Here is an 18,667-nt window from a genome sequence, read left to right on the forward strand (position 1 = left end):
TTCCTAATGGCTAGCATCAGAATAATGCTTAAATTGAAAGATGACTTTGTTGAGAAAATATATTCCTAAGTGGTTAGGTTAGTATCTGAATCTGCAAGGCCTGGAAGTCCAATGTGGAAAAGAGAAGCTCCTCTGCCTAACAAAGAGAAAGGATCTTGAACTCCAAGAAGTAAGCAGCAAATACAGGAGGAGATTTTGAACTACAAAGAGTAGGAGGAGCGTGGGTTGCCCGACTGACGTAATACTCTGGAAAGTTGCTCCCACAGGGAATGTTTGGTGTGTGTTTATGTTTTGGTCTGGTCCATCAAAGAGGCTGAATATTTTGTCCTGGACATAAGGTGAGCAAAAGATAGTAGGCCATTGTTGTAACTGCCCAATGGGTTCACCTTGCCTGTTGCCTAGACAGAGCCAATTTATCAAGACGGGAATTGCAATAGAGAAAGAATAATTCACACAGCACCAGTTGTACGGGAGACCAGAGTTTTACTGTTACTCAAATCTGTCTCCCTGAGCATTACGGAATCAGTTTTTAAGGATAATTTGGTGGGTTAGGGTGAGGCCAGTGAGTCAGGAGTGCTGATTGGTTGGGTTGGAGATGAAATCATAGAGGGTGGAACCTATCTTCTTTCATTGAGTCAGTTCCGGGGTGGGGGCCACAGGGTCAGAGCCAGTTTATCAATGAGCCAGTTTATCAGTCTGGGTGGTGCCAGCTGATCCATCAAATGCAGCATCTGCCAAATATCTCTAGCACGGATCTTAGATTTTCCAATACTGATGTTATCCCAAGGAGCAATTTAGGGAGGGTCAGAATCTTGTAACCTCCAGCTGTGTGACTCCCAAACCATAATTTCTAATCTTTTTTTTTTTTTGAGACGGAGTCTTGCTCTGTTGCCCGGGCTGGAGTACAGTGGCCGGATCTCAGCTCACTGCAAGCTCCGCCTCCCAGGTTCCCGCCATTCTCCTGCCTCAGCCTCTGGAGTAGCTGGGACTACAGACGCCCGCCACCTCGCCCGGCTAGTTTTTTGTATTTTTTAGTAGAGACGGGGTTTCTAATCTTTTAACTAATTTGTTATTCCTACAAAGGCAGTCTAGTCCCCAGGCAAGAAGGGGATTTGCCTTGGGAAAGGCCTGTTATCATCTTTGTTTTTAACTATAAACTAAGTTCCTAGCAAAGCTAGTTCAGCCTATATCCAGGGATGAACGAGGAGAGCCTGGAGGTTAGAAGCAAGATGGAGTTGGTTCGGTGAGCTCTCTTTCACTGTCTCATTATAGTTTTGCAGTGGCAGTTCCATTGTCACTTGACAGAGTATTGGCCTTGTTGTTGTTGTTGTTGTTGTTTTAAATTTCTCTGGTAATTCTTAGCTTCATTTCTGTTCTTCTGAACTATGAGCTTTTCTTTGTGACTTATTGGTCATTTATACTACACACTATACTGCACTGTGTGGAGAGAAGAGTTCAGTATATGTTTATTGATCATATTGTTCATTTTCGCCATATTCTTATTTAAATTTCATCTAATCTAATAGGAATAAGGTAAAATGTTCCTCTTCCACTGTGTTTCTATAGTGTGGGTGAACCCAAAGTATCTGAGACAGGCTTCAGTCAATTTAGAAAGTTTATTTTGCCAAGGTTAAAGATGCACCCATGACACAGCCTCAGGAAGTCCTGATGTCATGTACCTAAGACAGTCCGGGTACAGCTTGCTTTTATGCATTTTATGGAGACATAATACATCAATCAATACATGTGAGGTTTATATTGATTCCACAATGCGGGGGCCTCTTAGGTCTTAGGTAGATTTAAAAATTTTCTGGCTGGGCGTGGTGGCTCACGCCTATAATCCCAGCACTTTGGGAGGCTGAGGTGGGTGGATCACTTGAGGTCAGGAGTTCCAGACCAGCCTGGCCAACATGGCAAAACCCTGTCTCTACTAAAAATACAAAAATTAGCCGGGGGTGGTGGTGCACCCCTGTAATCCCAGCTACTCGGGAGGCTGAGGCAGGAGAATCACTTGAACCCAGGAGGCAGAGATTGCAGTGAGCCAAGGTCACACCATTGCAATCCAGCCTGGGCAACAGAGCAAGACTCAAATTCTGATTGGCAAGTAATTGAGTCAGTTATTATCAGTAGAAAGAAATGAGGAATGTCTGGGTTATGATAAGGGATTGGAGAGACCTAGGTTTTATCATTTTATCTTACAGATGAAGTCTCCAAGTTGCAAGCTTTAAAAAGAATAGACTTGAGGCCAGGTGCAGTGGCTCAGGCTTGTAATCCCAGCACTTTGGGAGGTCAAGGTGGACAGATCACGAGGTCAGGAATTCGAGACCAGCCTGGCCAACATGGTGAAACCCCATCTCTACTAAAAATACAAAAAGTAGCTGCATGTGGTGGCAGGTGCCTGTAATCCCAGCTAATTGGGAGGCTGAGGCAGGAGAATTACTTGAACTCTAGAGATGGAGATTGCTGTGAGCCGAGATCGTGCCACTGTACTCCAGCCTGGCGACAGAACGAGACTCTGTCTCAAAAAAAAAAAAAAAAAAATGGTGTTTTCAGCAGAGGAGTGACATGATGTGACTTCTGTCTATAAAAACAATAAATAAGAAGGTAACCTTTGACTTATTATTATTATTGTCATTTTTAGACAGGGTCTCGCTCTGTCGCCCAGGCTGGAGTGCAGTTGCGTGATCTCTGCTCACTGCACCTCTGCCTCCTAGGTTCAAGAGATTCTCCTGCTTCAGATTCCTGAGTAGGGGGGATTACAGGCACCTGCTACCACACCCAGCTAATTTTTTTTTCTTTTTAGCATTTTTAGTGAAGATGGGTTTTCACCATGTTGGCTAGGCTGGTCTTGAACTCCTGGGCTCAAGCCATCTGCCCACCTCGGCATCCCAAAGTGCTGGGATTACAGGCGTGAGCCACGGGGACCAGCCCCTTTGACTTGTTTTTAAGTTGGATAAAGCATTTTGCTTTTGTTTTTCGCATTTCTACTTTCTTCCTCCACTTCCATCTTTTAACTTTTTGGGGCCAGTTTTTGCTTAACAAAATTTAAATCAAATCTGCTTGTGTCAATGAAAAAAGTAAATAACACTTAAAAAATTTTTAAACACATACGTTTTCTAACAATATGTAAGCAGAAATCAGCCAGATATATGTAAAATCTTTTCTAATTGGCTTAGCTGAAGGGAAAAGTATGTTGGAGAATACAGAGAAAGCTGTGGCTGAGGAAGAGGGCAAGAAGTTCTGTAGAGACATGCTATGTAGACCAACTGTCAAATGTCCACATCTCTTAATATATGAAAGGGGGTTTGAGGAGTGCATGGGGATAGACAAAAAGAAATAGAAAGAGAAATAAATGTTATCGAATATCTACTACATGCTGAGCACTTCCTTCCCAAACATTATTTTATTTGATGTTTACAATAATCTTATGAGGTTATTTTTCTTATTCCTGGTTTACGATGAAGGAATGTGAGATTTAGACAATCTATATTACTTGCCAAAGATAAAGAAGATCAAAGATCTAGTGACATTTGATCCATTTCATTCCACATTTATTCCTGGGAGAGGGGGATCTTTAGATTATTAAGTCTCTGCAGGGAAGTAAGTTCATCAAATACATAAGGCCTATCCTGTCTTTCCAAGATCAGGTTGAGAAAAAGAAAACGGGGCTACATTACTCTGTGGTACAAGACTGGTGATTTGCACGTACTTCATTACCCTGTATCAACCTAAGGTATAATGTTCCTTAAATTGGCCTGATTTCAGGGTATATGATTCCTATAAATGTAATAAATTTGTTTCTGACTCTGACACAGTAAATTGACTGTGGTTCCTCACTGTATTCTTAGTCTAATAATTTTGTTCAGTGTCCTTGAATTTGGACGATCCGCTTAGTCCTATTAGCCTAAATAAATAGCAGCTTAGTTGAATAGATGTGAGTCCCTTCCCCTGATTCTAATTAATTACTGAAATTTTTCTTACAGGTGTACTCAATTCTGACTAGTAAAACTTAGCAAAGCTTCTTCCAAATATACAAGGAAGATTTTTGCCAAAGTGCAACAGTTCAAATCCTAACTCTGTGTTACTTTAGGTTTAAATGTAAACTTTTATACTTATATTCTTACCTTACTTAAACTCTTTAGATTTTAGTTTTCTCATCCGTAACAGGGATAATAACCCCTATTGATACGTTAACTAAAAAGGTTAAATGACCATCTGGTATATTAGTAAACACCCAATAAATTCATAATTATAATAGGAAATCGCAACAGAAGGGCAAAGTATAAAATACATTATGATCGACTCAGTGAATATCAAAAAGGTAGTTGAAAAATTTTACAGCTATTCATAAATATTTTTCTTTTTTTCATTAAAAATGTAAAGCTTTTTATTGCTGTATTATATACATTAAATACAGTATATAAACTGTGTGAAGTGTACAACTCAGTAATTTTCCATAGGTATATACCTGTCCAAACTTCAGTCAGATAAAGTTCTTCAATGTTTTAAAACATGTTTACAAAAGAAATAAAAATGTTTTAATAATAAAGAATATGTTTCTAAAACCAACAGCCAACATTAGATGTGCTGCTGGAATACAATAGAGATGGTTCCATTTAATTCAAAAGCAAAACAAAACTGCACACTAAATCTGAATATTTATCATTCCCTGAAAGACAGATCCCTGTTTGCCAACATGTTCACTGCTGGCTCATTGATGGGGAAAAAGAAAATTGAAAGTACCTTGTACTGTCTATCACTTTATCACTGCCCAAGTAACCTGAGCAGAAAGCCCTGCGTAGGTATCAACAGCTGAATATCTATTAAATAGGCAGATAAGCTTCATAAGACATTTAAGGAAATGTTAGTTTGGAGGAAGGAGATTAAGCTAAGAAACCAGAACAGATGGCTACTGTGGAGTTAGAACTAATGGATGAAATAGATACAAACTTCAATAAAAATGTAATGAGAACTTTTAGAGAGATAAAACTAGAGGAAAAAAGTTACTGTAACCAATTTTTAAAAATAACAATTTTCCATTTAAAAATGTAATAGATGAATTAAAAACTAGAATAGTCACTACTGAAATATAAATATGTTAGGAAAGCAAATAAAGGAAATATCTATAAACACATGTGAATAGAAATCATGAATAATAAGATTAATAATATGGAGGACATACCCAGAGGACTTGTTATGTGAATAATAGTCACTGCAGAATTCTGACTGGGATTGGGGTAGAGATAGAAAAATAATAAAGAAATACTCTAGAAGAAAACTCCTAAACTGAAAAAAAAGTATGGCTTAGAATAGAAAGGATTCTCTGAGTCCTATATAGTATTTCCTTTAACACCTACTTCTTAGATTTTATCTGGTAAACTTCCAAGAATACAGGAAAAATAATCTCATAGGATTCTATTCTAGACAGAAAATAAAAATAGTTATTTGCCAAGGAAATGAATGCCCTTTCTGCTCAACATGGGAACCCAAAAGCCAGAAAAACAATAATTACTAATTATTCAAGACCATAGATAAGAATTCTATCAAAGATTCATTTGGGGATGGGGGTGAAAGAAAGACATTTTCAGACACGTAAAGATTCACAGTTACGTCATCTATGTACCCTACCTGATGAAATGTACTCAAGAAAGTACTCGCCGTAATCAAGTGAAAATTAAATTGGAACAAAGATCTCAAGATAGAGAAAGAAGAGCAAAAGAAATAATAGAAACAACAATGAGCAATTCTACAATAATTTTCATTTAATTAAAAATTAAATAAGCATTATGTTACTGTGATTTGCCTTATATTTAATTAAGATAAATTAATCTAGAAGAAGTAAAACAAACTAAGCTAGAAGAATCCTATTGGTACTTTAACGTCCTTTCTAGATATCTCCTTAGGCAAGTTCAAAAGTTCATTGTACATTTTCAGTCTTCCAAGTGATCATAGGCAATAGTCTTACTATAATAATTGTCCCACTCTCACATAATAGAGGTTCTTTTTCCAGTTTCTAATATCAACTTTTTCACTACTCTTCCAGCCCACACGTATGGTCTTTCAATGACCTGTGCATCTTCTTCACCTTCTCACGCATCACCCAATCTAAAAACCAATATCATAATAATATTTCAGATTCTTGCCGTGGCCATCAACCATTCTATCAGTTTTCTTTTATGCTTTTGCAGTCAAATTAGTAAATTTATTCATCTGGCTTTAGCAATCTTGGTTGTTCTTGGAACAGTCTTTCCCAGCCTAAGATTATATTTATTTATAATATTTAAAAAGTTTTGTTATATTTTTCCTTCAGTCTATGTGCAGTTGTGTTTATGTGCATGTATTGTATGAGACAGAGGCCTAACTTTTTCTATAGAATACAGTTGTCTCAACACCTGCTATTAAATAGTCCATCCTTTTCTTACTAGTTTTAAATGTTGAATGATAAGTAAAAGGCATAGAAATTGCAAAGAAAGAAGTAAAATTGTCTTTATTTACTGACAGCATAATTATATGTGTAAAAAACTCTATACCACATACAAAAAGAAGATTTAGAAGTAATACATGAACTTAACAAGTTCGCAGGATGCAAGGGCGATATGCAGTAGTCTTTACATAACAGCAATGAGCAATTATAATTTAAGACTTCAGCAATACCATTTTTAATAGCATCAAAATGCATGTCATTTGAGTCAGAACTGTCACTTTTTCTATTGGCCTCATAAAAATGCTCTCGTGTATACAAAAGTTGTGTACAAGAGTATTTTATATACAGGATTATGTACAAGGGCATTCATTAAAGCATTATTCCTAATAGGCAAAAAATAAAAATAAAAACTGTAAATAACTTGCATCTATTTGCAACTACTCTGACTAAATAAAGACAAGCATATGAGGGAAAATAAATAGCCGTTTTAAAGAGTGAAACATTTTATACATAATGACATGTTCAAAATCTCTGAGACAAAATAAGGTTTAAGAAAAGCCCAGATTATAGAAAATACATAATACATTTAGTGTTTTTTATGTAAAACAAATGTGAAAATACATAGAGATACAAAACTGGAATTAGATAGATCTGGAATTACACGTAATAAGTTGCTAGTAGTGGTTAAATTTTAAAAATTGAAAGAAAGGGAGGTTGAAATAGAATCTTTTTTCTCTATGTTTTTCTATATTGTTTAACATTTTGTATTGAGCATTGGTTAATCAGGAACTTATTTGTGAAATCAACAATAAATAAATAGTAGAAAGTTTTCCTAGGACAAAAATTTTGTTTTGAAAACAAAATTAAACATAGAAAACAAGTGGCCGTGGAAGATTTAAGTGGTGTAAAACTTGTCCTCCGACCATGAAGGACTAGAATACTCAACAAAATATATGAACATTTTTAGGTATTGATACAGTAGGCAATGCAGGATTTGATCACAAGGAGAAAGATAAGCAAATGAGATTAGCAAGACAATTACCGTAGCTTTCTTCTTGGAGGCAATCTCTGAACAAAATTCAAACTCTCAATAGTTTAACATTCATGGTGTCCAGCATCTATTCGTAAATTAGTAGTAGGATAAAAATGTAGCAAACTGTGACCCACAATCAAGAGGGAAAAAACATCAATCAATAGATACAGACCCAAATAAACAAAGGTGACATAATTATCAGACAAGGATTTTTAAATAGCTATTTAAAATATGCTTAAGGACTTAGAAGTAAAATATGAAGATAATTAGGAGTTAAATGGAACATTAAAAAGAAGTAAATTAAATGTTTAGAGATTAAAAACACAGTATCTGAAATGTAAAATTTATTAGATGCATACACATACATATATACATTTATTGAAACAATCTCAAATTTACAGAAAAATAACAAGTATAATACAAGGGTATTTTTTCCTGAATCATATGAAAGTAAGTTGCAACCTGATGTCCCATTGTGCCCCAAATTCTTTACACACAAGGATATTCTCTATATAATCACAATTCAACCATCAAAATCAAGAAATTAACATTGGCACATTTCTACCATCTAATCTTCAGACTCCATTCAAGCTTTGCCAAATTGCTCCAATAATGTTCTTTGTAGCAAAAGGATCCTGTTTGTCTTGTCTCTTTAGTTATCTTTAATATGGTACATTTTCTCAGTTTTGTCTTTGATATTCGTGACCTTGACACTTCTGAAGATTGCAAATCCGTTATTTTTTATAATTTCCCTCAATTAGGTTTGTCTGATTTTTTCCCCTTGATTAGATTCAGGTTATGCAACCCTGGCAGGACTATCACAGAAGTGATACTGTGATCTTCTCAATGCATCCTACCAGATACTACATGATTTTAATTTGTCCCATGACTGACAATATTCGTTTAGATCACTTGATAAAGCTGTTGCCTGCTAGGCTTCTCTACTGGAATATTCTTTTTTCCTTTGTAATTAATAATTATTTTTTAAAAGCAGATCATTTGAAACTATGTATGTATCCTGTTCCTCATCAAACTTAAAATGTATTTGTTTATTTATTTATACAAGTATAGACACATAGTTTCCTATTTTATTCAGTGGGGTAAAATCTGTCACTCTTATTTATAGGCATGCTAATATTGTCCCAGATTTGGCTAGTGAGAGCCACTTCAGTCTTCCTTCTGTGTCCTCATTGTTCTAATGCTTTCTTGATTCCTTGCTTTTTCTTGACACACAAAATGTTGCAGGCTGATATGGTTTGGCTCTGTGTCCCCACCAGATCTCATCTCGAGTTGAAATCCCCCTAATCCTTATGTGAGGAGGGGCGGATCTAGTGGAAGGAGATTGGATCATGGGGGTGGTTTCCCCCATGCTGTTCTTGTGAAAGTGAGTGAGTCCTCACCAGATCTGATGGTTTAATAAATGTCTGACAGTTTCTGTTTTGCATGCTGTCTCTCACCTGCTGCCATGTAAGACATGCGTGCTTCCTCTTCCACCATGATTGTTAGTTTTCTGAGGGCTCCCAGCCATGCAGACCCGTGAGTCAATGAAATCTCCTTTACTGATAAGGAAGTTTATTTATTTACTTACCCAGTCTCGGGTAGTATCTTTGTAGCAGTGTGAACACAGATGAATAACAGAGGCTTATCTTATACTTTTCCTGCCAACCCCTAGGACCATCCATTTCTCCAAAGAGCCTTTGTTTCTTTCAGTGGATGCACTTTGCTGTTATATTGCTGCTCTCTGGCCCTCTCAGTGGAAAGAACAAAGGAGTGTGTGTTTGTACTCATCTATACACATTTTACATCTATACTTATTTCTCTATCTATTGATGAACATATATATTAAAATTCATGAGTTCACATTGACTACTCTATTTCAGATTCAGCACAACACGTTTATTCTAGTTTTTTTCTCTTACCTTTTCTGACAGAGAGAAACGTGGCTCCCATTATCTTTAGAATATTTACTTATCTGATCAGTTCCTCTGTATGTAACCAAACTGTTGTCACCACAACTGCCTCTTCTCTTAGACCCAGTGGGGGCTCTATCTCCACATGCTGAACCATCACCTCCCCACCAACTTGGATGTTTTCGTCATCACTCTTGGGCTCTGATTCTCTATGCTGGCTACCTTCATGTGCAGATTCTTTTTTCATCTTCCCTCTACACCCCAAAGCCAGGCCTCCTCTCCATGGAACACACTGTCCTTGCTAAACTCAGACTATGACATCTTACCCCAGGCAGCCCCCACTTGTGGATGCTCACCTTACCCCACACAGGCTCTGACACCTCAAGCTGAGCCACTGTGCCTTCATCCTCCCACACCCTTTGTAGCACAGTACCCTACTTTTCCTGCCCATTTCCAAGGCCTTTGAGACTTAATTGTTCAGGAAATGAGGTAAAGAGAAGTGAGGAGAAAGAGGAAGATAAAGAAACTATATATATATATATATATATATATATATTTTTTTTTTTTTTTTTGAGCTGGAGTCTCACTCTGTTGCCTCTGTTGCCCAGGCTGGAGTGCAATGGCACAACCTCGGCTCACTGCAAACTCTGCTTCCCAGGTTCAAGCAATTCTCCTGCCTCAGCCTCCCAAGTAACTGGGATTATAGGCAACCACCATCATGTCTGGCTAATTTTTGAATTTTTGTAGAGATGGGGTTTCACCATGTTGGCCAGGCTGGTCTTGAACTCCTGACCTCAGGTGATCTGCCCACCTCGGCCCCCAAAGTACTAGGATTACAGGTGTGAGCCACCACACCTGGCTAGGAAACAAAATATTTTTGAATGCATTAATATTATAGGTTCTAGTTCTAAATTATAATTACCTTGTTTTCCATGACTTCTGCACAGTATTTAACATTCGACCAACTATGGTAACTCTGGGTATATGATCTAATACTAATGCATTTGCAATCCATTATTCCTTGAGCTGTGAAATAATAATAATGTTGAAGACTATTAATGAAATATGAAACATAGATTCTAGTTCTAAAATATAGTCCTATTTCTCATCATCAGTCATCTGTTACTAAGCACATGGGTGATAACCAGAACACAAAATATAGATTAAGTGTACTGTAGTTTCTGCCTTTAATGAGCATGAAATCCTTAAGACCTAGTAGTGAAATTATATGCAAACCAATAATCATTTTACACATCAACATATCTGACAGCACAGGGCAGCTAATAATGGAATTTTATTCCTACTGTCCAAAATAGTTATAAGTTATATGATAATGAAAAATACAGAGTATTGAGTTTTTAATCTAGTATTTATTCATAGGTAATATACATGGGTCAGACTTAGCACAGTCTGTTGATGTGTAAAATGCATATTTTTTGCATATTACTGGAAAGATATTTAACTACACATTGTTTTTTTTTCCTTTTCTACTTATTGTCAGTTAATTTCTGGCCACTAATGATATACATGAATATAGTGTTATCCAGGGTTATAGTACTTATTTCTAGTTGATGATGAAGTGACTTGAAACTTCCAGTTATTTCTTGATGTTTTATTACATTACTGGTAATACTTTTGGTCTTTCATCATTATTAATTCATTTAGTATTCATTGTGATAATACTGATCATAATAAATTTATTTCAAATTCATGTAGGTGTCATATTTTATTCACTGCTATAGGATTTTCATTGTAATTTGGAACTAATTAATATACCATTAAAATAAAGTGTTACTCACATTTTTCATTTTAAACATAAAATGTCTAGTAGTTCATGACATATTGTATGAGTATTCAGCATCCCAGTGGTAACCCAGCATCTGTAAATTTTGTTTTTAAGCAGTTAAAAAACGGGCAACAGAGAAACATGTATAGAAGTCAAATTTTAGTACATACATTAAAGTTCAGTAGTAAATTAACTACTAGTTAATTTTTAGTGCCTCCTTCCTTTTAATTGCAATGTATAGTTCTTATTAATATAATATGTGCTTGTGTATATACACATTATTAATATCCCAAAAGTAAATTATTTAATTTTCCACTTGACTGGTGCCACCACGAGAAATTAAAAAACGTAAACCCGAAACAGTTAATTTGATTGCTTCTCTTCTGCGTTTCTAATGACAATTATAAATAAAGAGTGAGTTCACACTAATACATTAATAACTAATACAGTAACTTCAAAAGAAGTATTAGATGTATCTATGTGCCTTATTCATATTTTTCAATTGTTGGTGGGAAAGGAGAAACACATGTTTTCAGTAATTTAAATGGACTACATGAAGAAGATGAAAAACAAATCTAGTATAGTTGTGTTAAATATTAATGGTAAAAGGTTTAAGTAACCATAAGAAACAGTTGTATTCTATTATCACGAATTTTATTGCACATTAGCCTTATTGAATGAAATTATTCTTATTTTTTCCACACTCTATCTTCGAGTTGCCTGCTCTACTGGACATTGTGTTGTTTTATCTTTTCCATGTCAGCCATTAATGACAGTGTCTTTGTTCCACTATCCCATCTTGTTATTAGTGAGGATAAGATTTTAAAAGAAAAATGAAAAATTTCTTCTAACCCTGCAACCAGTTGAATAACGACCTTGTTTTTCAGGACTTCTGCACAGTATTTAACATTGCTTAATCGTGATCTCCCATCTTGATGCCTTCCCATTAACTTCTATGACACTGCATGCTATACTTGCTTCTTATGATTGGACCTTGTTTTTTTTCTTTTTTTCTTTAATTGTTGTTATTTAGTATCTTTTACTGTAAATCTTTACAGAGATTGTCAGACTTCGGGGATATGTGTTTCCATGGTCAAAATTTTGATACTCGAGTCTAGAATTCCTTAATATTATGCGTAAAACTCTGAAAAACAAGGCCTTTTGCCTTGGCTTCACCTATTAATCTCCTCATTTCCCCCATCCTTCATTTCTGTCTTGAAATTTGTGTTTTATCATTCTCCTTATAATTTTACTACATGTGTATACATCCTTAATGAACATTCCTAAAGTTTTGTGTGGTTTTTACTTATGTAAATAAAATTATTCTGTATATGTTCAAAGGTCAAACTGTTTCTTAGCAGCAATATATATGAGCTCTTATCACTAACACTTGGCACAGTTTGAAATTTTGGGGTGTTGCTCTAGATGTTGGTATCATTTCATATTCTTAGTCTCTCAGTTTATTTTATTGTTTTAGGGAGATCGGTGCTACCTTTTCCCACAAAGTCTCAATACTGCATTTAGAAATTGATTACATGAATATTTTTTGCATTTTCCTTTTCTTCCATTTTACTTTCCCTTTCTTCTCCTCTTTTCATTTCTTGCTCTCTTCCACTTTAGAAGCAGTGATGGTTAAAAATCCAGCCTCTGAGCTGGGCGCGGTGGCTCACTCCTGTAATCCTAGCACTTTGGGAGGCCAAGGCGGGTGGATCACAAGGTCAGGAGTTTGAGACCAGCCTGGCCAATATGGGGAAACCCCGTCTCTACTGAAAATACAAAAATTAACCGGGCATGGTGGCGTGTGCCTGTAGTCCCAGCTATTCGGAGACTGAGGCAGAAGAATCGCTTGAACCTGGGAGGCGGAGGTTGCAGTGAGCCGAGATAACACCACTGCACTCCAGCCTGGGCAGCAGAGCGAGACTTCATCTCAAATAAATAAATAAATAAATAAATAAATAAATAAAAACAAACAAAAACCCAGCCTCTAGAGAAGGACTACCAAGGATTAAATGCCAGCTGTGACACTTACTAAAGATGTGACCTTGGGCATATTACTATGCTTTCTCCACAGTGGTATCTTCTTCTGTCAAATAGGGATAATAATTCTCTTCTTCATAGAGGTGTTGAAAGGATTATGTATGAGTTAATTCACTGGTATGTAAAATGTTAGGAACAGTGCCTGACACATAAGGTTTTATTTAGTAAAACATATTTATTTCCTTCTATTTCTCTCAACAGCTCCTTTCATGTCTGCCTTTTTCCCATCATCACCCCGCGTTTAAGTTACTAGGAGGATAGGGGCACTCATGGGCTCTCAGCAGCTCTGTCATCCTAAAGTAGGGAGAGGTTTCAATGTTGGGAGTAGATCTAGTGAGGGAAGCCTGTGAGTAGCATTTCTCACTGGGATGGAAAATGCCAACAGGCATGTTTCTCCCTCAGGTAGCATTTTTGGTAAGACAAAGGTTGAGTGTTAGAAGTATACACCAATTATCTCTCCTGAGGCCATGGGGAATACCGTATAAGACAAAATAGACAAGATTACTGCCTTTGATGATTTCAAGTTTAGTGGAAGAGACCATCGTTAAATAATTTTTAAATATGATTGTGGTACATATTATGAAGAGCTATGAGAGTGTAACATGGAAAGGCCTAATTGTAGTCTGGGAAGTCAGGGAAAGTCCTCTGGAGGAAAGGACTTTAAGCTGTTCGTTCTCCTTCCCACATGGAGAACAATAATAGGATGCCAGAATACACTTTAGTCAAGCCTCTTTTAAAAAAAAAAAAAATTTGTATTTTGAGATGGATTCTCCCTCTGTCACCCAGGCTGGAGTGCAATGGCACTATCTCAGCTCACTGCAACCTCCGCCTCCTGGGTTCAAGCGATTCTTCTGCCTCAACCTCCCGAGTAGCTGGGATTACAGGCACCCGCTACCACACTTGACTAATGTTTGTATTTTTAGTAGAAACGGAGTTTCACCACATTGGCCAGGCTAGTCTTGAATTCCTGACCTCAGATGATCCACCCACCTGGGCCTCTCAGAGTGCTGGGATTACAGGAATGAGTCACTGGGTGTGCCTTACTCAAACCTCTTCTGTAATTTGTTACATGCAGTACAAATATACAACAATAAGGAATCTTTCCTTTCTTCTGTTCCTAATTGTCTAGAGTGGTCTTATACTCTTAATTATTTCCAGCAGATTTTGTTGCATCATATAGTAATCTTATCACTGTGCCTTTTGTTCATTATCAGGTAATGCAACTATTTATATATTCTCTTGTGTGGTTTTTACAGTTTATTTTACACTTAATCTACACCTTATGTAATCTTACTGATTTATGTGAATTCTCCCAATATTGTACATGTCTCACATCTGGATCACTGACTTGAATTTCTTATCTCTGTATAAGCCCTATGGCCCTCCCCGTGCCTAACTTTCTGAGAATTCCAGCTGTTAATGGAACATTTGTGATGGATTCATTTAACTTAGAGGAAACTCATTTAACTGATGAATGAGTGAAATATGTGAGCATTTTAGTCTTGCATGATACATGTGTAGTAGCATTTAAACAGTAAATTCAAATGATTATGTTTTTAAAATAATGTCAAAATAACACATTTCTTTCTTACTCCCTAATAAAAATTACTGGCAAATTAATTAGTTGTAAAATTGGTGATTATCAAAATAAAAAAAACAAAGCTGTTGAAAGCACATGGCTTCTCAGAGAAAGGTTAATTTTCAAAACATAGCTCATGATTTTTGAAATGCCTTATTTATTTATATTTTAATGTTATTTAAAATGACATTTGAATTTATAATTATCATTTTGGAAGAAATTAAAAATCAAGTTTAACAGGTTGACTTGCTTTAGAATTATATTGGTTACTAATGAAGTGCTTTTTAAATATTTTGTTTTAGTGCTGTAGATCCATTTAGAATAAAGGAGAATGATGCAGCAGTTAAAATCCAGAGCTGGTTTCGAGGATGTCAAGTTCGGGCGTATATCAGGTATATTGGTTTTGTCATGGAAACCTCAGATATATCATAAAAATATATTCCTTAGAAAATGTAATTTATTCATGCAGTGCTCATTTCAAATAATTTTTTATTTTACTCATAATGTAGTTAATAAATTGTATGGTATTCTTTAAAAAGAAATACACAGTATTTCTGATCTTTTCTTACCAAAACTAAATTATATTGACTGTATCTCTTTTTAAAATTCTCAATATTGGCCGGGCACAGTGGTGCACTCCTGTAATCCCAGAACTTTGGGAGGCTGAGGCAGATGGATCACTTGAGGTCAGGAGTTCGAGACCAGCCTGGCCAACATGGTAAAACCCTATCTCTACTAAAAATACAAAAATTGGCCCGGCATGATGGTGCATGTCTGTAATCCCAGGTAGGAGGTTGAGGCAGGAGAATCCCTCGAACCCGGAAGGGGAAGGTTGCAGTGAGCTGAGAAGGTGCCACTGCGTTCCAGCCTGGGCAACAGAGTGAGACTCTGCCTCAAAATAAATAAATAAATAAAATTCTCAATATTACAAACACACTTGCCCAGATTCCTTTTCCCAAATTCCTAAGGATCTACAAATGACTGGGTTTGTATTTATAGCAAATAAATTCATTGGCTGGTAAGAAAGGGGAAAAAGAGAAAACAGTTTCAATCCTTTCTACCATGTTGGTAGATAAAAGAAAGTGATGCGTGGATGATGTCATTCTGACTATACAGAGAGATGGAAATTTGTCCCTATCTTAACTCTTAACTCTATCTTAACTTTTTTTTTTTCAGTGCCCAAACTTTCCCTTAGTGTCCCATCAATTCTTAAAAATATTTTCCTGGATAAGGTAGAGGAAAATATGCCTACTCCAATAATAAATCATCAGGCTGGGAAATATCCTATATAAAACTTCCTTATACTGTCTAGTAAGAGCTGGACATGCAGATTTAAACTGTGAAGACAAGGCTTCTCTCTCTTTTTTTTTGAAATAGAGTTGTTGCCCAGGCTGGAGTGCAATGGCATGATTTCGGTTCACCGCAACCTCTGCCTCCCATATTCAAGCGATTCTCCTGCCTCAGCCTCCCAAGTAGCTGGGATTATAGGCATGTACCACCATGCCCAGCTAATTTTGTATTTTTAGTAGAGACAAGGTTTCTCCATGTTGGTCAGGATGGTCTCCAACTCCCGACCTCAGGTGATCCGCCCACCTTAACTTCCCAAAGTGTGGGGATAACAGGCATGAGCCACCGCGCCCGGAAGACAAGGTTTATCTTTTGGCCACTATATAAACTAAGGATCATGGTGGCAAATCGAGGATTTTTGAATTCAGCAGACTAACATGATGTTGGCTTGGATAGACTGAGGATTACAGGAAAAGAATGAAGAGGAGAACTATTTCTTATCCTCATGAATTTCTCTCTCTCTCTCTTTCTCTCTTTCTCTCTTTCTTTCTCTTTTTTTTGAGAAAGTCTTGCTCCGTTGCCTAGGCTGGATTGCAGTGGCGAGATCTCGGCTCACTGCAACCTCTGCCTCCCTGGTTCAAGCGATTCTCCTGCCTCAGCCTCCAGAGTAGCCGGGACTACAGGCATGCACCACCACACCTGGCTAATTTTTGTATTTTTAGTAGAGATGGGGGCGGTTTCACCACGTTGGTCAGGCTGATCTCAAACTCCTAAGCTCAGGTGATCTACCTGCCTTGGCCTCCCAAAGTGCTGGGATTACAGGCATGAGCCACTGTGCCTGGCCCTCATAAATTATTTCTAATTGTTAATAATGATTTACATCAGTAGTGCCTGGCTTATTTCTCAACATATCACTGTGACCTGTTTTATAGTCTTAACATTCAGAAATGTTTTAAAAAGTAAGTGTTGAAGAATAATTGGAATTAAGTATTGTGTAATAATAAGCCCCAAAGAACTAACGGCTAGTTACCAATGCTGTTTTCTTCTACTTCTGGAAACGATTAAGTCTATCCCACAATAACTTTCTACTCTTTAAAAGTGCACATAAACTTGCTTTTGAATTTGAATTCTTGAATTGTAGGAGAGTATTCTAACAAAGATTTAACTGACCTCCTTGTTTCAATGAAAGGATACTAATAAGCATATTTTTTATCCTAGGCATTTAAACAGAATTGCAACAATTATTCAAAAATGGTGGAGAAGTTTCTTAGGCAGAAAGCGATATCAACTAACTGTGCAGGTAAATATAAAATGTACATATGTTAGCATTTGAATTGTACAATATGCTGTAATTTATTCACCTTAGTCATATTTCCATATAGTTTGGAAATTACTGATGATGAGTATTTATGTAAGGACAAAATTGGGCTTACTTTCTAGTATGAGACCTCTTCTTGAAAGCATTTTCTGATATTTCCATGGATAATTGACCGATTTTTTTGGTACCTAAACTACACTGATATTATTTTTGCTTGAAGTACTTTTCACAGTATATGCATTTATGCTTATTTATTGATGATTGTCTGTACTTTGTAGATGGTGAGCTTTTTGAGAGTGGGCGCTGCAGCCCACTTCCTTTTTGGATCACCAATATTTTAGGCTAATGCCTTGCCCAGAACACAGTCAATAAATATCCTCATAAGGACGCTAAATTGGTCAAAGCAAACAATAAGCCTTCTTTTGTCTTCTCTTCAGGACTTTCTGATAAATTTTGTTTCATGGGTATAAATAAGATTTAACTAATTTAATAAATGATGTATCATTCTAGAATGGCTTTTTATAGAAAGTTAGACGTATTTGTGGATATATCACAAATTTATTTGTGATTAATTATTATTGGAAAGCAACAAAGATTATATGGTGCTGTTATACTAGCTATTATTTATTAAACAACTGCTGTATACCAGGCATTTTGTGTAATTATTTAATTCATATGTTAGGATGCTTATTAAAAGTAACTGTTGTTACTTTTAACAAGGAACAGGCTAGGAAACTGAGTCTCATCCACTTGTCCATGAACGCATAATGGTACATTCAGTATATGTAGCAACCTTACAGTTGCTATAGAAGTTTTTACATTGGGCACAGTTGTCTGGTAATTGCAAGATCCTCTGCCTAATCTGCTAAGGACAGAGACTATGTCTCATTAGCGTTGCACTCTCAGAGCATGGTGCCTGGCATATATTAGATAATTAGCACTTTTATCTATGAATAGAAGAATGAACAACAATTCTGTTTCTACTATACTATGCTCCCTTTACTGGTAGAAGCCAAAAATTGATACTGATTGGTCATCAGTCTGAGTATAGTAATTTTTTTTTTTTTTTTTTTGAGACAGAGTCTCACTCTGTTCCCCAGGCTGGAGTGCAATGGCATGATTTCATCTCACCGCAAACTCTGCCTCCTGGGTTAAGCGATTCTCCTGCCTCAGCCTCCCAAGTAGCTGAGATTACAGACCCCAGCCACCATACCTGGTTAATCTTTTTATATTTTTAGTAGAGATGGGTTTCTCCATATTGACTAGGCTGGTCTCGAGCTCCTGACCTCAGGT

At 36.5% G+C, this 18,667-nt stretch overlaps 1 protein-coding gene across 1 annotated transcript in view; it reads left to right on the forward strand.

Annotated features, from left to right (window-relative positions):
• Positions 1-18,667, forward strand: part of SPATA17 (spermatogenesis associated 17) — a 225,563-nt gene that overhangs the window by 2,395 nt on the left and 204,501 nt on the right. The window contains exons 2-3 of the mRNA XM_023203722.1: positions 15,072-15,161; positions 17,275-17,356. Coding sequence (XP_023059490.1) covers positions 15,072-15,161; positions 17,275-17,356 — 172 coding nt within the window. The remainder of the gene's footprint in view (positions 1-15,071; positions 15,162-17,274; positions 17,357-18,667) is intronic.

Source organism: Piliocolobus tephrosceles, chromosome 1 (assembly GCF_002776525.5).
Source record: "Piliocolobus tephrosceles isolate RC106 chromosome 1, ASM277652v3, whole genome shotgun sequence".
Lineage (NCBI taxonomy): Eukaryota > Metazoa > Chordata > Mammalia > Primates > Cercopithecidae > Piliocolobus > Piliocolobus tephrosceles.